General features: G+C 41.6%; 1 protein-coding gene across 1 annotated transcript in view; it reads right to left on the bottom strand.

Moving 5' to 3' along the window:
• loxhd1 (lipoxygenase homology PLAT domains 1) overlaps positions 1-20,693 on the bottom strand; it is a 210,406-nt gene that overhangs the window by 78,576 nt on the left and 111,137 nt on the right. The window contains exons 23-27 of the mRNA XM_062972582.1: positions 15,668-15,772; positions 14,737-14,865; positions 11,695-11,859; positions 5,955-6,136; positions 2,216-2,332 (exon numbers count right to left, since the gene is read on the bottom strand). Coding sequence (XP_062828652.1) covers positions 2,216-2,332; positions 5,955-6,136; positions 11,695-11,859; positions 14,737-14,865; positions 15,668-15,772 — 698 coding nt within the window. The remainder of the gene's footprint in view (positions 1-2,215; positions 2,333-5,954; positions 6,137-11,694; positions 11,860-14,736; positions 14,866-15,667; positions 15,773-20,693) is intronic.

Here is a 20,693-nt window from a genome sequence, read left to right as displayed (position 1 = left end):
GAGAGACAGGAGGCAGGCAGGTGGTGAGGAGATCTGGCAGCAAGGGAGACCAAAGCAGCTTAGAGGGAGAGCAGCCAGCCAGCCGTCCCTTGCGTCTCCCTGCCATGCGGAAGGAGGTCTCCTTTGTAGCTAGATCTGGCTTTCTTCTGCCACTGCTGCTGCTGCTGCTGCTCAAAGACCTGGAATGTAAGAAGCAGACTGCACAGAATGTACCACGCCGGCACAATCTCATTAGTTTCAGAGACAACAAGGAAGAGCAGCTGCCGCCGTTATCCCAAAGTCCTTGGAGATCCCACCTGCTTTGTGCCATCCCAGTCCCGGATAATCTGCTCCCCAGCCCTGGATAATCTGAACTTGTAAACCCCACACATTACAAGGCAAAGACCACATTCTGTCTTTCCTTTCTAACAATGATGTCTGCAAGGAGGAATTAGCTGTTGGAGTATGGTTGTATTTTGTATGAAATGTAAATCAAGTGTTTACTGCTGATGAGCAGGAGTGTGTATTTTTCAGTGATGAAATGGTTAACAGCAGGCTAGTTTTGACTGACAGCCTGTTGTGATTGCTATGACCTATCAGGCATGACTTCCGGCCTTTGGGGGAACTTCCTCTGGACAGAGGAATGTGTTGTTTTTCTTATCTGAGTTCGGCTTGAGCTTTCCCTGGAGATGGACAATGAATGCTATGCTCCGAAGCCAGGAAATGTAACTGTAAATATGTAAATAAAGTTTAACAACAGTTGGATTTACAACTGAACCTCCGGCTGCTGGAATTCTGTTGGCCAGTGCTGTTTCTCCGCAAGAGAAGTCAGCCTGCGGAAGAAAGGGGGCGGTGAGACCAGAATGATGATTTTTGGAATCTACTCTGCTACCCATCTTCCCCTGACATTAGCAAGCTTAAAGGCCACTAAATCATCGATGGCCAGAGTGGGTGCAGTTGGCAAGGACCAGGACGATCTACGGTTAAACTGGGATCCCTATGAACTGTCAATTTCATTGCATGACCTTGAGCCATGAAGCTCACTGATGAACCATGGGGTCAGTCATCATCCCATAGCTAACACTGCCTTGCAGGGATGCTGTGAAAATGAAAATGCTCAACAGAGAGAAGGATTAGATATACTGTCATGTACTTTGTGATTTTTATTTATTTACAGTATTTATATTCCGCCCTTCTCACCCCGAAGGGGACTCAGGGTGGATCACATTATACATACATAGGGCAAACATTCAATGCCCATAAACACATCAAACAGAGACAGAGACAGACAGACGCAGAGGCAATTTAACCTTCTCCTAAGGGGATGTTTGATTCTGGCCACAGGGGGGAGCAGCTGCTTCATCATCCACTCTGACGGCACTTCTTCATTCCAGGTCGTAAATTAGTTAACCTTGCTTCCCCACTTTTTTTTATAAGTGGTACCTTATTTCCTACTTGATAGATGCAACTATCTTTCAGGTTGCTAGGTCAGCAACGAGCAGGGGTTATTTTTTTTATTTTTAATTGACGGGTGCTCACCCCGCCACGGGCTGGCCTCGAACTCATGACCTCATGGTCAGAGTGATTTATTGCAGCTGCTCAACAGCCTGCACCACAGCCCGGCCCCTTTTGCACAATCAGAGGCGAGAATAAATAAACTCATTCTGTTCATGACAAGAAGTCATAAAAACACATAGTTGTCAAATACTATTCATCGTTCAGGAACCATTCTGACAAAAAAAAAATACAGATGGGATTACCTCCACATAGAAAATATCATTTTTCTGTGGAGAAAACAACACTTGCAGATCGACACAGCTGTCTCATGTTGTACAGCTGAAATAGAAACCTAGCATGATAGAATTGGAAGAGACACCAAGGATCATCAAGTCCCATTCTACATTGCAGGAATACATCAAGCACTATCAACAAATGGCCATCCAGGCAGTTCTGCTCTAACTTCTATAGCCTTCTGAAACTTCCAACAGCAAAGAAAGGAAAATGCAATACCATACTAAGCTGGCCAACATTACTGTCCCTACAGTCAGAAAATGGTGAGTAAAATACTTTTTGGTTCATAGATAGCAGTGTATTGGTTATGAAATTTGGCTGTGACAAGATTTGAACTGGAAACTTGCTGTTCTAGCTGCAATGCTCTCTGGTTTTCCTCTATGCTCTCCGACAAAGAAAATTCATCTGGTGGGGATAAATAAAAATAGAAATTGGTTTGTCTCACCTTTCCATTGCGTAGAAGTCTGCGTATCTCCACTTTTTTGAGATGCCAACCAGGATTAATGCCTGAGCCATCGTGCCCAATGCGGATCTTTTCAAGTATGTCTCCAACATCTTCCAGCTGGAGAAGTGTAGAGGAAAGTCACAAAATCAGACCATCTTTGGTTACCTTGTAGGCACATCACTTTGTTCCCTACCACTTTATTGTCCTTAAGGGGATTAAAGCTGAATGCAAACAACCTTTAAAAGCTTCAATCTTTACTTACAGTTTCAATCTTAGCATATTCCATCTTAATAAAGGATGTGTGTGCAGTCACCAGTGCTAGTGGACTTAATGCAGTTTGACACCACTTTAAGTGCCATGGCTCAATGCTATGGGCTCATGAGAGTTGTAGTTTTACAAGTCCTCTGGGAGCTAAAGTCAAAAACATCTGGAAGAGCACAATTTGAGAAACATTGCCCTTGGGTATTATCTATCCTTCCCAATTTGGTGGCATTTGAAAACTTTCTAACCATGCCCTCAATTCCATCATCTAAGTCATCAATGAAGATGTCGACTAGCACTGGACCCAGGACAGATGCCTGAGACATCCTACTGGTCACTTCTCTCCAGGATGAAGAGGAGCTATTGGTCAGCATTTTTGGGTTCAGCCAGTCAACCAATTCCCAATCCACCCAACAAAGTGGTGGGATTGAGAGAAGGGTTCCTCCAAAAGATCTCAAAACATGAGCAGGTTTGTAGGGAAGAACATGTTCCAACAGATAACTTGGACCTGAGCTGTAGGTCATCACCAGTATCCACATAGGGTCATCACTGACCACCATTTGGGGGATAGTACTGACAACATCTTGGATAATTCATTTAAAATCTGGAATAAAACCAGGTATAATTTCAATCCACCACTAATATGGGACGAGCAACACTGCTGCTATAATGGACATTGAAGTACAGGCTCCCAGGCTCTCAGTCTCCAACTTCTAGCAAAAAGTTTGGAAAACATGATTTTCTACTTCACATTTTTGTTTCTTTCACAAAATTAAAGGCTCAGTGACATGATTCTTCCTTCATTTCCTCCTGACAGTTTGCGATGATGTTATCTGTCTCTTCTAGGGAGCATGAGGCGAAAGGATTTGAAACCCTCTCCATTTCTCCCAGAACATTTAGAATAACAACACCAAGGGGGAGAAAATGATCTTTCATCTCCCCACCTCTAATAAATAGCTTTCTTTTGTTCTCGAGATGGGAAGAGAATGCCCCATGATTTTAAAGACAGGAATGACATCAACTAAAACAAGAAGAAAGGGTGTATTTATTGCACTGCTTCCCACACTGCCAGCTAGTCATCTCCTGGAGGTATATCTGATAACAGTTTCTTAAAAACTCTTTTCGGATGTCATCTGCAGAGTACAAAGCAGACTCAATAGTGAAGCCGCTAAAACAAAGGCAAGAAAGGGAGAAGGAATTCACAGGTCTGAGTGATCAGCTCTTGCAAATGTTTCTCAGGTCTGTTATTGTTATAAAGTCTCACAAATAGGTGATAGAAGACAGTGTTTTGTTCTTCTTTCATTCTTCTCCTCCACTTGCTGCCTACTCTCAGTGCAGAAACAATTTTACAAGCAAAATTTGGTAAAGAACAAGTAACACTGAAAAACAGTTTTTGCAAATCCCATACATAACCAAGCTTTTCGGAGGTAATCTCGACTGAAGAATCCATGCAGCTTGACCCCACTTTAATTGCTATGGATCAGTGCTGTAAAATCATGGTTGTAATTGCATTATTGGGCAGAGAAGGCTAAAGACCTTCTAAAACTACAACTCCCATGATTCTGTAGCAATGAGCCATGGTAGTTTAAGTAGCATTCATTCTACAGTGTAGATGCACCCCACATCAGAGCAGAATCAAACACGAAAGAATTATATTGAAAGTATTTGCTGTCTTTAACTTAAAGGTAAAGGTAAAGGTTTCCCCTGACGTTAAGTCCAGTCGTGTCAGACTCTGGGGGTTGGTGCTTATCTCCATTTCTAAGCTGAAGAGCCGGAGTTGTCCATAGACACCTCCAAAGTCATGTGGCCAGCATGACTGCATGGAACGCCGTTACCTTCCCGCCGGAGTGGTACCTATTGATCTACTCACATTGGCATGTTTTCGAACTGCTAGGTTGGTAGAAGCTGGAGCTAACAGCGGGTGCTCATTCCGCTCCCTGGGTTTGAACCTGGGACCTTTCAGTCTGCAAGTTCAGCAGCCCAGCGCTTTAACACACTGAGCCACCAGTGACATAAAAGTCTTCTTTTTAAACATTTGACACAAAATTGAACGAACTACACACAGTTCAGAGGTTGTGGTCAGCAACGGCTCCCAAAGTGACCCATTTAAGGTGGAATCAGGTGTCAAGCAGGGATGTGTTATTGCCCCCACCTTATTTTCCATCTTCATCGCTATGATACTTCACCTTGTTGATGGGAAGCTTCCCACCGGAGTGGAAATCATCTATCGGACAGATGGCAAGCTATTTAACCTCAGCAGACTGAAAGCCAAAACCAAGGTCACCACAACATCTGTTATAGAACTCCAATATGCTGATGACAACGTAGTCTGTGCGCATTCAGAAGAAGACCTACAAGCCACTCTAAACACCTTTGCAGAAGCATACGAGAAGCTCGGCCTCTCACTGAACATCGAGAAAACCAAAGTGCTCTTCCAACAGGCACCAGCTAATCCCTCTGCAAAGCCAGGAATACAGCTTAACAGTGTAACATTAGAAAATGTTGACCATTTCCGCTACCTTGGCAGCCATCTCTCCACAAAAGTCAACATCGACACTGAAATACAACACGGCCTGAGCTCTGCGAGTGCAGCATTTTTCCGTATGAATCAGAGAGTGTTTGATGACCGGGACATCCGTAGAGAGACCAAGGTGCTTGTTTATAAAGCCATTGTCCTCCCAACCCTGCTCTACGCCTGCGAAACGTGGACTGTCTACAGACGTCACACAAAACTCCTGGAGCGTTTCCATCAGCGTTGCCTCAGGAAAATCCTGCAAATCTCTTGGGAAGACAGGCAGACAAATGTCAGCGTGCTTGAGGAAGCAAAGACCACCAGCATTGAAGCAATGCTCCTACGCCATCAACTCCGCTGAACTGGCCACGTTGTCCGAATGCCCGATCACTGTCTCCCAAAGCAGTTACTCTACTCCGAACTCAAGAATGGGAAACGGAATGTTGGTGGGCAGGAAAAGAGATTTAAAGATGGGCTCAAAGCCAACCTTAAAAACTGTGGCATAGACACTGAGAACTGGGAAGCCCTGGCCCTTGAGCGCTCCAATTGGAGGTCAGCTGTAACCAGCAGTGCTGCGGAGTTCGAAGAGGCACGAACGGAGGGCTTAAGGGAGAAACGTGCCAAGAGGAAGCAGCGTCAAGCTAACCCCGACCGGGACGGCCTTCCACCTGGAAACCGAGAATATGCGGGTCAAGAATCGGTCTCTTCAGCCACCAAAGAACCCACCCCCAAGATACCAAGGATGGAAGACTATTGTCCTCGAACTACAAGGGATCGCCTAAGCTAAGGTAAAATAAGAACAATTTTGGAATTGCTATCAGGTTTAATTTTATATCCAAACTAATTTTACTGAAATAAACTCCTTACCTCAACCTTCTTCCCTTCCACTATCCACTTTCTCCAGCCTTTTCTTCTGGCCTATAGTATTTTTGGTTGGTTAAAGGTCTACAGCACCCTGTATCTTACCTCAACAATGAACTGGTTCACAGAATTCCTCTCAAAGAACATTCTCCGCTCTCTCATGTTTTGGCACAAGGGTTTCTGCTGAGTGCAAACTCCATCTGCTCCATACAGGACAATGTAGACATCTGCATCAGTCCCAGCTGCAAAAAGGTCACTTGTGTAAATAGTGACCTCGTAGGGAACAACTGAGGAAGAGGAGGAAGGAAAGCAAAATGAGACACTGCTGACCAGTTTGAATCTTCCCACCATGAGCAAGCCACAGATGGACAAGACTAAGGGTGCATTTAGACTGTAGAGTTAATGGAGTTTGACACTACTTCAACTGCCAGGCATCAATGCTACCGAATCATGGGGCTTGACATTTTACAAGGTCTTTAGCCTTCTCTGCCAAACAGTGCTAGTGCCTCACCAAACAACAAATCCCAGGATTCCCCAGCATTGGCCAATGAATTAAAGCAATGTCAAACTCCAGAGTCATATGAATACTATTCTAAACAAAACACCAAATATGTGTAGCAGATTGATGCCAATAAATGGAAGCTCTTACATGTGCCCGCGATCCAGAGTCACCCGCAGAATAATAACATGCCACTCAGTTTTGCAGAACAAAAATATAGGAACTTTACTAATTCCAAGAGATGAAAAACAGTAGTACAGTAGAGTCTCACTTATCCAACGTTCTGGATTATCCAACACATTTTTGTAGCCAATGTTTTCAATATATCGTGATATTTTGGTGCTAAATTTGTAAATACAGTAATTACTACATAGCATTACTGCGTATTGAACTACTTTTTCTGTCAAATTTGTTGTATAACATGATGTTTTGATGCTTAATTTATAAAATCATAACCTAATTTGATGTTTAATAGGCTTTTGCTTAATGTCTCCTTATTATCCAACATATTCGCTTATCCAACATTCTGCCGGCCCATTTATGTTGGATAAGTGAGACTCTACTGTATTTACAATGGTCCCTCTGATCATTTACAGAAGTCCACAAGTCTGCTTCAGAGAAGAATACAGTCCTGGTTCTTCTCCCTCTTTCCTCACCAGCAAACAGGCCTCAAAAATAGCAAGGCATCTCTGAGTACACTTGCTCTCTCCCCAGCAGTACTCAATCGGCACCAGAAAACTTGTCCAAACCGGTTCTGCAGCAGCAGAACAGAAACAGTATCAAAATCAATCCCAGGTCTTTGCAGACTCAGCTAACTGGCTTCATGCATTTCACTTTCCAATTAACTCACAAATAGTGCAGTGTCTTTACAAACCATGACAGTATGCTTGTGGTGTATCACTTCAGTAATATTAGAAAATGTAGAAAAGTGTGTTGTCCTCCTCATCCTGCCCTACCATCTCCACCAAAGACATTACACCGGTTCTCCTAGACCAGGCATGGGAAACTTTGGCCCTCCAGGTGTTTTGAACTACAACTCCCACAATTCCTAACAGCTGGTAGGCTGTTAGGAATTGTGGGAGTTGTAGTCCAAAATACCTGGAGGGCCGAAGTTTGCCCATGTCTGTCCTAGACAGACATAAATACCAGACAGATAGGTAGCCGGCAGATTCTGATACTTTCTTTGCAACCTTTTAGCTTCTATCTGTGACAACCTATGTCCTAGTGGTATTCTTCTACCAGCAGGTTCCATCTGATTTTGTAAGCTATGCATAGTCAGGTCCGGATAGCATTTGAATGGGAGACCTCAATGTATACCAGGTGTTGTAGGATATATTTCAGAAGAAGGCACTGGCAAAACCACCTCTGAATATCCCTTGCCTGACAAATTCATGGGGCTGCCATGAGTTGACAGATGGCTTGAAGGAATGTAGATACACACACACTTTCTTCTTCCAATTCTTCAGATTGTATATGTACCTCATTCTCACCTTGTGGAAATGAAAGCAGGCTTTCAGACACATTCTTTAAAAAATAATGCACACATTTCTATGGTATGTCTTTACTACATGTTTTCTCCAGTACTTGAACTACACTTGCTCACACTTTTAAAATGCACACCTTTAAATTGTGTTCATGTGTACACAGGCAATGTGCAGTATTTCTCCTCTGCTATGCGATACTTCTCTGAAATGCATTAGGAATTGGCAATAATTGGATTTCACAGGCAAAATGCATTCTCTTCCTTGGGCAGTCTCCAGAGCTGGGAAATGGTTATTTCTGCATCACAATAGAAACCAAACAAATTGCTCACCCACTCCTATATATTAAAAAGCAATGTTTCCAAAATCTGCCTGTGTTCCAGCATTGAAACAAGGATTCTGCACCATCCAACAAGAAGCCAGACTACATAATAGCTTCAAGGAATCATAGGCCTGGAAAATATCAGAAGACTCCAAGGGTCTTATGGTTGAACCTTCTGCCATTGCAGGAGATCCATTACAAGGAGCCCAGGTGTTTTGGGAGAACAGCATTTTAACATTTCAGCCAAAGGTATTGCAATACTGAAACTCCTTGCTCCCAGATGTCCCTCTCATTTGTGTTGTGGCATTGCACTCCTGTTCCCCAAAGAACCATTTTAATTTGGGATGTGCACTCCAGTGACAGATGAGCCCCTTCTATCTTGGCAACAGTCAAACCTCTTGCCATGTTAAAGAATTGCTTTTTTTTTGTCCTACAAATGAATGAAATAATTATCTTCAAGGTTAACGGTTGGAAAAGGAGATTATGGTTAAAGTGCTCATTTAGGCAGAGTCAATTATCTGGAAGGGAGTTTGGAGCCGTGACCCTTCTTGCCCAGCCCATTGATGGCAACCTAGAGTTTGCTGGTGAAGCATTCTGGGAGTTGTAGTCCAAAAAAGAAACATTTCTAAGCTCTGAGCCAAACATCAGATAAACATGCAAGGGACAAAAATGCAAACACACACACACACACACACACACTCCATCAAAGCCTGAACACACATTATAGGTGGAAAGTTTCAGCATTTTCAATTTGTAACCTTTTGCAGACAATTCACTTTTATAGGCCTAGGTACCTAAAGAAATTTTCTTTCTCCATAATCCAGACCTTCTAAGGTAGCTTTCAAGATTAACACTGTGATCTTATCCAGATTCACTTGCAAGTCAGTCCCCAGTCTGAGCTGTGATTGGACCCAATTTGGGCATCTCCAAATATAGTTGATCCCAAAGACTGTGCAAGACTGTTGTGGAAAACAGGACTTTAATTGGTGATTAATACATTCAGCAGAAAAAGCCTGCTTCCTCATAGTAATTTACAACAGATTCTCAGTTGACTCAAGCAACCAGAATTCGTAAGCAACTGGCAAAAAAATAAATTGAGAGATGCCTAGCTCATCTCCAAATCTGTTCTTTCAAGATCAGACACCCCTTCCATGCCACTAAGCAGCTGCCTCACTGTTTTGTTTTTGATGCTGATCAAGGACTCCAGAACCTGTCAGTCTCATGCAGATTTTGGTCCCACTGCAACCAGCAGAGTTTAATCCAAAGTCATCACATCTTGGATTGCAATCTGGAAAAGGTTTCCATCAGGGAATGGCTAATGTCAGAAGAAATAAGCCATTAATTTAATGAATTACGAATGCTAAATGATCAAAAAACTAGGTGGAGAGAAGGGAAGAAAAACATATAGACGGCAACAGCTTGAGCTGTTTCAAGACATCACTTTAGATCAGACATGCACAACCTGTGGCCCTCCAGGTGTTTCAGTCTCCAACTCCTTGAAGACCTAACCAGCTGTTACAATGGTCAGGAATTCTGGAAGCTGAAGCCCAAAACACTTGGAGAGCCAAATGCTGTGCTGGCCTGCTTTAGATACTTTTTGAAGCAAGATCTTCAAAAATAACCAGAAGATGGAGTTAAGGAGAAGAAGGCAAGTGTGTTTCCTAGGGTTAACAGCCAAATTCATCAACCCAAGTGGCCCTCTCTTACATATTCATTCCTCTCATCTCAGATGATAAAACCACAAGGGTCATGATCATAATCCAATGGACTTGGTTTTAAAAGGCAAGATATTAACATGGCATTACTGTTTGCAAATGCAGTGGGAACTGGTGGTTTCCATCCCTGTGGTACAGTAAATCCATGCAACTGTTTAACCTGTCTTTCAAGAAGCTATCTGAGGAGTCGAATTCTGTGCCGGATCTAGATAATCAGTGTCTACCAAGAATGTCTGGAGTTGTGCAGCCACCACATGTTCCACGACCTTGCCCAGAGTTTGATAAACGCTGCTCTAAGTCCTCCAGTGCTTCCAGTGGATATATACCACAGAATCCCTGGTGGACCTAGTAAATTCCTAGATAAACTTTTATTTTTGCAGGTTAATGAAATGGCAGATAGGGCTTCCATGCTTATGAGGATCATACTGTATTTGAACTCACATGCATTTGGCCCTATTCGTTTTCAGATTTGGAGTTAAATTAGGATGAGTTTCTCTTTGGGCTTCTCATTACATAATCATGAGACCTTTCCTATGTAGATATGCTTCTCGTTCCCATGTAAAAACATAAGAAGTGCACTCATCCACTTTCCCCAAATACATCCTATTGTGACCCCTTTGACAGTGAATGTTGAAACACTTTGGGAAGCTCATTTAAAGATCTGACTAAAATCTGGCATGCGTTCTTCACCTCATTAATATAAAGACCATAATCTATTACTGTACAAATAGAAACTCCTGGCCAGATTTCCAACACAATTGGAAGAGAAACCTAGAGGCACCAAATCCTATCACATCATGGAAACTAAGTAGGGTCTGCTTTGGTTACTTGGATGGAAGACAGCCAATGAATAGTAAGTGTTATAGGTTATATGTCAGAGAAAGGAACTAACAAAACCACCTCTGAGGTTCCTTGTCTTAAAAAAAAACAAACCATAATATGTATAGTAAAGTAAAGGTTTTCCCCTGATGTTAAGTCCAGTCGTGACCGACTCTGGGGGTTGGTGCTCATCTCCATTTCTAAGCCGAAGAGCCGGCGTTGTCCGTAGACACCTCCAAAGTCATGTGGCCGGCATGACTGCATGGAGTGCCATTACCTTCCCGCCGGAGAACCTATTGATCTACTCACATTTGCATGTTTTGAACTGCCTAGCAGGAGCTAGGGGCTAACAGCTGGCGCTCATTCTGCTCCCGGGATTTGAACCTGGCACCTTTTGGTCCGCAAGTTCAGCAGCTCAGTGCTTTAACGCACTGTGCCACCAGGGTTGCCATAAGTTGACAAGCACCCTGAAAGTGCATGCACACACACACACACAAATAAATACAGGGAGTCCAGTACTTGGGTGGAGATCAGCAATAATCACCAAAGGCTGGTTTAGTCTAACTAACTATTCCAAGATAACCTAGTTGCTAGACATTTAGTGACTTGAAAGCACACATACAAGAACAAAAAATCGTAGTCGCAATCCATTCCCAGATGCTGGCCAGAATCCTGTCCTTTTAAATGCCACTCTTGGCTGATGGTGTCAGCCATGAAATTTGCCACATAAAAAGGGAATGCCATGGATTAGTCAATGCTTGCTGTTAAATTTTACAGAGGAGAAACTGGGCACACCAGCAATGGAAAGATCTTGATCTAGCTGGTTTTGATCAAGTGCTGAGTGAGTGCTTCACACAGCAGTGCTCTAATGGCACACAGATTTTGTGGACACAGTGTGGCTACAACTGGATGGATTATGAAACTGTGTGCATGTTGGACCTATGTCTCCTGAGTTCATGTTGACCTCCATTTAAATCATTTATGGTGGTTAGCCATGGCTTCTACTTACATGGAACGTATGTTCTGGTCTGCAGGTCTGCAGGAAACAGGACCCTTTCAATAGCTCCATCATCTTCAGACTTATCAAGCCAACGGCCACAAGGAAATACAAGGCACAACCCTAGGCAAGGAGCATCGACTTCCACCCACTCCAGAAACCATCCTTTACCACGACCTGCAGAAGAATAAGAGAATCTCACTTGGCACCAAATCCTATCACACTTTCTATACTTTCTATAAACACTTTCTATAAACTAGTATTGGGGGATACATGACTTTCCAGATGTTGGCCAACAGTTTCCATGATTTGTCAGCATTGACCATCCTGGCTAAAGCCGATGGGAAAAGCAACCACACAAAATCTAGCACAGACATTCACATAAGCTGTTTGCTCCAAAGCAGATCAAATAAAACATACAGGGCTGTTTTGTATTGTGTATAACTAGTAAAGTATTGTGTGGCTTGCAAGTTTAGTTTCAATGAGTTGAGATTGGTCAGGGACTATTTTGAGTCCAAGTGAATTCCAACATGAGATTGAAGATCCCTGTGACACCAAGTCACCTTACAAGTATTCAATCAAGCAGGTTCATTGTGCTAGCCAAAGGCCATAACAAAGAGCTTTCAAGTACACTGAACATTCAAGATATAAGATACAAGACAGTAACAAGTTATTGCCAAACTCATATAAAGAATCAAAACATCTTAAGTTGCCAACATGAAAATCAAATTAATACTTTGAGTCTCCATGGCAATTTTATCTAGTTTTCTCTTTCTAATCTTCTTTTTGCAGCCAAAGCAAAAAGGGCAATTTTATGTGTTACATAATCATTGGAATCTGTCAGGGAAAAACCCTGAACCAATTCTACAAGAGAGTTCCCACTTCCATTTGTCAGTAAGGGTTTCAGAAATCTATCTTTGGGGTCACCATACAGAGGACAGTTTAAAATGTAATGTACAATGTCTTTCATCTGGCATTGGCTACAAATTCATGTCACTTTATTATAATGTTCACCTAACACTTGCAGTGTCAATTATTTGAAATTGCAATTCAGTAAAAGCCATTCTTAAGGATGATGGCTTAAGTTTGAGCAGATATCTGGCTTTAAAATCTTCCGTTTCCAAAAAGGAGAATCAAAACGACACAGTTGTGATACTCTTGGTACCAGGAAAGAAGAATAGGCTAAGATTGCTTTCTATATTATGCTGGTTTTCTGTGTGTGTATCCCAAACGTGAGTCTGTATCCCATATGAAGTTAAACCCAGGCATCGATGCACATATAGCACCTATTCAGAGCACGGGGAAATTACTTTTTGGATTATTTCTCCCTTTTACTTGGGACATTCTAATCCAAAAGGTAACTTTTTCAAGCTCTGCATCATGATGAGAACCGAGCTGGAATATCAATGGTGCTGCTGATTAGTCAAAATCGCCACGATTCACTTGGCTGCCTACATTTCTGAGAAAAAGATGAGTCAGAACAAGCTGTTCAGTTCACATCCGATCTCACCTGGGACTTCCTTTTTTGCCTGATTAGGGAAATAATCCTAGGTTTGTAAAACTCAATGTAAATGAGGAGAAATGATGGTTCATTGAATACTTTCGCCAACACTGTCATATAAATGATGGAAGAAATTTCTTTTCCAGTGCACCAGTGGACAGGCCCAATCTAACAGAGAAATGAGGAATTTGTAGCTCTCTGGAATTACTGGATTCCAGGTCCCATCTCATCTCTTAAGATTGCCAGCATTCTTCATCATTGACTACATTAGCTAGGACCATGGCTGCAATAACATCTCGAGTACTGTATGTTTCCTTTCCATGGTCTAAGTAGAATAATTTTCTTGATAGCCCAGTAATGGAACATACTGCTTCAGAACATAGTGGTCAAGGAGATTATAAAAGTAAAAACTGGCAGGTCACCTTTGAGTTCTGTAATAGTAGATTTCTTGCATTTTTAAAATTTAGACTGCTTGTAGTTGAACACATAAATAATTATAATAATATGCTTTATTTATATTCTGCTCTGTCTCCCCGAGGGGACTCCGGAGTGGATTACAGGGTAGATTTATGGCAAACATTCAATGCCGTTATACAATTGACAACAAAGACAGACAGTACATAAACAGAGGCAAGGCTTCTCTCTTTTTTCATCTCCGGCACCTGGAGCCTATGATTGACTTGGCCATGGGGATGTGCTGTTGTTTCATTTTTCCACACCAAGGAACCTGTTGTGCATGGATACCTGCCTGAATTGCCAACATGTTTTCAGCGGTACCGTTTACCTCCCCACCAAAGCAGTACCTATTTATCTACTCACATTGCTATATTTGAACTGCTAGGTAAGAAGACGCTAGAGCTGGTGGCAGGAGCTCACCCTGACCTGCAGCTTGAACTGCCAACCTTCCAGTCAACAAGATCTGTAGCTGATGGTTTAACCTGCTGTGCTACTTGCTGCCCAAGACATAGACCCCCTAGTCTTGGAAGCAGATAAAATAGAAAATTGGGTTGCTATTTCTAACCATTTGCTAATGAGTATTGCTCATAACATAACCATAACAAAATAATAACATATGCAAAGATAAACTTCCCTGGAAAGCTGAATAGCTTCTCCAGAATCACAAGTTACAAGCAACATAGATATTTGCTAGAATAGCCATACAGCCCAGAAACCACACAACATTCCAGTGATTCTGACCGTGAAAGCCTTCAACAAAATTTACTCCCTTTTTTCAGAAATAAGGGTATAACAAATTAAATTTCAAAAGTAATGTAACAAGGAAGAGTGAAATGACAATCCTGCCATCATTCCATGTATTATTTTTCAATGGCACTTAAAGGAGCATTTTGATTAGAATTTTCCAATCAACCCTATGTTTTTCACCTGAAAATTCAAGAAAATACAACATATAATTTATCAACTAATGGATGAATTACTTCTTCAACATCAGAATGGGTTAGAGCAAAAGGAGGCTTTTCAAACACTGTAAAAATAATGGAAACCAACAATTATTGGAAAGGGACTTTCTAACCTCTGAATTCATGGTTACATACCTGAATCGTCGTGGCCCATCTTTATTTTCTTCAGGTCTCCAAGATCCACACACTCCACTGTGAACACATCAATCTTTCCTCGCTCAAATTTATTCTTGTTAGTCTTCGAGGCCTTCAAGTAGATTGTCCCTATTGGAAAAGGAAGTGCAGGAGCTTGAGGGCATTGCCTCTTCTGCATTTTGTTTAGGATGAAGGATGGAGCTTTCTTTGGGAAGAGCAAAGAAGGCTCTCTTGGAAAAAGAATACACAGAGAATCCCTTTTGAAATGGGAAAGAATTTCCAAACCAAGGAGGTAAGTGAATGTGACCCACAGCAGAACTATGCTGCAACTCTGGAGACTCACAAATGATTGCAAGGATTTCCTTTATTAATTATTATTAGGCATGAATAACAGTTTAATTCCTCAAAGAGAACCAAAATGACCTTGGAAGGTTCAACGGATGGAATGGGTCTTACCAATTCCCAGAAGAATAAATATTACTGACTGACATCAATAAGACTTAAGTTAAGTTACAACTAAGATCCCATTCTTGTGGGTTGAATACAACTGCAACGAAAGTTGAATGTTAGCCCAATTATAATATGTAAATGAATATTAAATAGTGTATCTGTTGCATTTCAGAACTCAATTTGCCCAGCACTTAGCACTGTCAAAAGGCATTTTAAGTGAGCTTCAAAGTACAAAAAAGAAAGATAGAGATGGGGTAGTGAGGATATGGGGAGATATAGTCCATATATCCATGATCAGGAAAAATTGTGCCTTATTCAGATACACTAATGAGCAAACATATTGCTATAAGACGACAAATCCATTTACTGAGAAAAAAGAGGAAACTGTGCAAATTCTCCAAAGCCAATTAAATAAATGGCCAAAATCCAACAGTTTCTCTCTCTTTCTTTCTCTTTCTCTTAGGATGCTCTTGGTCCTCACCTGTGTCATCTTTCATTCCATACAGAACGATGAAGACATTGGAGTCTGTCCCACCATATTTCTTGTCCCCAGTTTTCACTGTCACAGTGAATGTCGTTGACTGAGCTGTCAAGAAAGAAGAATTTCCATTGGAATGGCGAACTTCTCAACTGCGATGGATTTTCCTTCCTTCCTTTCCTTTTTCTTATATAAATCACAAGGGTAAGATATTTCATAAAGAAGGATAATGGCCAGATAGCTCAAATGGAAACTGTTCTAGGGAGAGAGTTAATTGATTTGAGGTGAGCCAAAAGGGACATTTTTGATAATATCATTTCTCAGGACCAACTTAAACAGAGGTGGAGAAAGTATGAGCTATGGGCCACATGTGTGCCCGAGGCCATTTTTGACGGTCCCATGGCCTCACAGCACTTCAAAGCATTTTTACTGAAATGTCAGAAAGCAGTGCCTGGACTTTCAGATTCTGCAGAACTCTTTTCCAACACAAATGTCATCTTCCTTGTGCAACAATCACCATCTATGAACAGACCTCCTTTTCCTGATGTGGTTGCTGGATGTTTACGGGCTGCAGGTCAAGCCAGAAGAGGTTACTTACTAGTTTTGGGTACATAACTAAGTAGCTGGTGGAGAGTATTGGCATATGATGGGAGGTATGGAGAACAATACATATGAAATGTTGAAGGAGTTTGGCAGGTTTATCTTGCTGAAGAGGAGACTCAGGGTCTTTAAATTTCCCAGAGTTTGCCAAGTCTTGCTTTCTGCTGCTTCAGGGGTAGAACTAGGTTGAATGGTTTTAAGTTATATGGTGTAGGTTTTGATTGAAACATAAAGTGGTTCAGCTATGGACAAATTGCTGAAGGTGTAGGTATCCCCTGAATGTCTTTTTTTAAAATAGGCTGGGTGATGACCTTCTAGGGAAAATCTAATTCAGTGATTCTTAACCTGTGGGTCCCCAGATGTTTAGACCTTCAGATTTCTGGGAGTTGTAGGCCAAAACACATGGGGACCTATAGGTTGAGAACCACTGATCTAGCTGGGAATCCTGCACTGAACAGAGCATTGGACTAGTTCTATACTCTACGACTATTTATTTACTCTATTTATACCCCGCCTTTCTCTACCCCGAAGGGGACTCAAAGTGGATTATGTACATCCTATTCAGACCTTCAAACGATGGCTGTATGGGAATAAGAACAAAGCATGGAAATGTTCCATTTTTTGGAATACTCGTTGCTGGCTAGGGGATTCTAGGAATTGTGGCCAAACCCTGAACTTTCTCTAATTGGAAGTGTTTTTACAGGTTTACTCTCAAAGCTCTATAAATTTATTTTAGACTACAACTTAGCAGACAATCAAATAAAAACTGTTATGATTTCTTGGACCAAAGACTTTGGTAGAAACGTAGATCTGGAAGAGTGGGAACATCTTTGGAAAAAGGGGTTTAAATTCTCTCTGGCTGGCTCAATTAGAGAGAATATGTTTAAAATGTTTTATAGAACATACATAACTCTAGAGCTTCTGGCGAAAATAGAGAAAACAGAAAGAGAGGCCTGTTGGAGATGCAAGAAAGCGAAAGGAACCTTTTCCCACATATGGTGGACCTGTAATACAGTTCAAGAATTTTGGATAAAAGTGGTCAAAGAAAAAAACAATATGATTACCAAAAAGGTCAAGGAAAACCCGGAAATGTGCTTATTAGAAGGCGTATTAGCACAGGAGATGAAGAAATTTGCCAATATTGTTTTGTTGCAGCAAGACTAATAATAGCTAAAACATGGAAGGGGAAAGAAGAGCTAGGTATTAAAGACTGGAGAAATAAACTGGGGGAATATATCCAAATGGCCAAGCTGACAAATAGTAACAAATAATGAGGATTTTGTAAACAAATGGAGGCTGGCACTTGGGTATCTGGAAAAGAAGATTTGATGACTGCCATAAAGGTGATTTAGCGAAGGAAGATACATGGGTAGTTGATGGTTAGTTACGTGATACTTACTGAGGGGTATCAGAGGTCTAGGGGGTTGGGTTCACGGGTGAGGGGTTAGGGGGACAAGGATAAGTTAAGGTATAATAACGGTACAGCCACTCTGTGAATATCCATTAGTTTAACAAGCGCTGGCTGTACACTACAGTGCAAATCTTTATATCTATCTGTATTTTTTTCTTTTTTTATATATGTGTATTTTATTTTACTTCTTGTTTTTCACTTTCATGAATGTCTGTTATAATTTCTAAAATAATAAAAAAAATTTTTTAAAGGAAGTGGTTTTACAGCAGGCATGGGCAACTTCGGCCCTCCAGGTGTTTTGGACTTCAACTCCCATAATGCCTAACAGCCGGTAGGCTGTTAGGCATTATGGGAGTTGAAGTCCAAAACACCTGGAGGGTTGAAGTTTGAACATGCCTGTTCTACAGGATCGTAGGGCTTTCCCTAGTTCTTCTAGTAGGTGGATCATAAGATCTTATTGCATACATTGCAGGTATTCTGCTAATGGAAATATTATCTTCTTTGCGTGTGCCATTAGACATAAATATTATTACTTTCCTTTTGAAACACCTTTGGTCTCCCACTGAAATCTGCAGCCAGCAGAGAGCTTTCTAAGAGTCCTTGTGGAGAATGGAAGACGTAGGATTGACCTGGAAATGGAAAGGATGGCCTGTGGCAAGGGTACTGTGTCAAAACAAATATTTAAAAGGAATGGTGGTAGTGGCACTTCTAGGGCAATAGAAATAACATCTTGATCCCATGAGGCTGATGCCTTTTGAGATCTCAGGAAAGCATCTGTGGCTGGTGCAGCTATTTTAGATGCCAAGAAAAACATAACCAGAGGATTCAGTCTTGGAAACTGGTTGCCCCAGAGAAGGCAGGTTGGCTCCATCCCTACTGAGCACCCGAGCATGCAATCAAGGCTCCTTTGTTCTGTATGCTCTGTGGGCCATAAAATTGCTGTAGGCTTTAGGGAAGGTTTTAGCCAGTCCAATATGAACATATGAATTTCAATGGCACCATCCAGTATCTTAACAATATGAACATATTGGACTACTGTGGCTTAATTGTGTGCTTTTAAAAGATTACTCAGTCTGTTTTGAAATAATTTCTTAAATCAGTTTTTGTGTAAGTGGTTACACTTAGTATTCTCTTTGGTGACTATTATGAATGGTTGTGAAAGCTGGACAGCAAAGAGAGGTGATGAAAAGAGAAAATGTAGTGCAGGAGGAATGTTTTCTGGACATCAGGGATGGCTAAAAAGACAAATACATGAGTCTAAGAGTGGATCCACCCTGATCTCTTCCTAGAAACCAAAACGACAAAGCTTAGATTGTCCTATTTTGGACAGATCACAAGACAACATGACACACTAGAAAAGACAATAATGCTGAGAAAAGTGGATTTCCAGATTGCACAGATATATAGAGAACATAGCCACAATCCTTTTCATGATTTAAACTGGTTTGAATGGGGACATAAACCAAGGTAAACACATTTCTGGTGTTGTGCAAAAAGGTATCCAGTACCTCCTGAAGCAATGGCTCTCCCCCAGATTTTTCCCATAGCAACTGTGACCCCTTTTATGCAGCTGGATAAAATCCCATATTATCTGCTTTGAACTGGATTGTATGGCAATGTGGACTCAGATAACCCAGTTCAAAGCAAATATTGTGGGATTTTCTTCCTTAATATTCTGGGTTATATGACTGTGTGGAAGGGCCCAGAGTGTCACCAAAGCCCCATCTTCTTTGCTCAAGCAATTACTGAACATACTAGCGGAGCTTTACATCCCATCAGCATTCAATAGGAGCTCAGCCCACAGCACACTTGGCTTCTGAGCAGCTTTCTGGCTAGCAGCCATGTCAGGAGACAGAAGGTTAAACTTGATGGATGGGGAATCTGATGCAGTACAGCAATCATGATGTCCTTACAGACAGCATTTTGATATAATTTTCAGTGAGGAGAAATGAGTGGTTCCCCCCTTTTTTTCACCCTTTCTGAATATTCACAAAAGTAGAACATGACTGCCATCCCTCTTTCAAAGGCTGCATGGGGAACTTGGGTGGAGTGATATTGAATTAAATGGGGGAAGTGGGTGAGGATATGCTTCAGGCAGCAACCCAAGGCGTTTTTGCAGCTCCTATACACAGACATGTTGAATAACACTCCACACATTTCATTCCAGAGGAAAGTGGTCAAAACGGTGAAAGATTTGGAAACCATGCCCTATGAGAGATGGCTAGAAGGTGACACGATATACATTGAAATATTGAAGTCATATATTGAAGTATATGTTATTGAAGATGGGCTCAGCTTGCTGCTTCAAAGACTATAACATGGGCCAAAGGATTCAAACGACAGGAAAAGAGATTCCACCTAAGCATTAGGAAAGCAATCTTCCTGATGGTAGGAGCTTTTTTGACAGTGGGATGTGCTGCCTCTAAGTTTTGTGGAGTCTTCTTCATGAAGCTTTAAAGCAGAGGTTGGATGGCCATCTGTCAGGAGAACTTTGATTGATATATTCCTGTGTGACAGAATGAGGTTGGACTGCATGGCCCTTGAGGTATCTTCCAACTCTATGTTGGTGGAGGGATTTTTTTTTTCATGTCAGAAGCAACTTGAGTTGCTTTTGGAGTGAGAGAATTGGCCATCTGCAAGGACGTTGCCCAGGGGACGCCCAGATGTTTTTACCATCCTTGTGGGAGGCTTCTCTCATGTCCCCGCGTGGAGCTGGAGCTGATAGAAGAAGCTCATTCTCACTCTCCCCAGGTGGGATTCAAACCTAGCAGCTCTCAGGTCAGCAACCCAACCTTCAAGTCACTTAGTCCACTATGCCATCTGAAGGGATAAATCCACCTCATGTTTTTTTTCTAAACTTTAAAGAAATAATTTCCCCAAATCGGTTCTGCACCATAGATAGCTATTTTAAAGTTCAGTCCAAATCCTACACTGGGTCCACTGCATTATGACATGGGAGTCTCCAGCCAGAACTGCATAATAATACACTAAACTAGTCAAATATCACAAGCAGCTCTT

Source organism: Anolis carolinensis, chromosome 2 (genome assembly GCF_035594765.1).
Source record: "Anolis carolinensis isolate JA03-04 chromosome 2, rAnoCar3.1.pri, whole genome shotgun sequence".
In the NCBI taxonomy this organism is placed as follows: Eukaryota; Metazoa; Chordata; class Lepidosauria; order Squamata; family Dactyloidae; genus Anolis; species Anolis carolinensis.
This window is presented reverse-complemented; position numbering and strand designations above follow the sequence as displayed.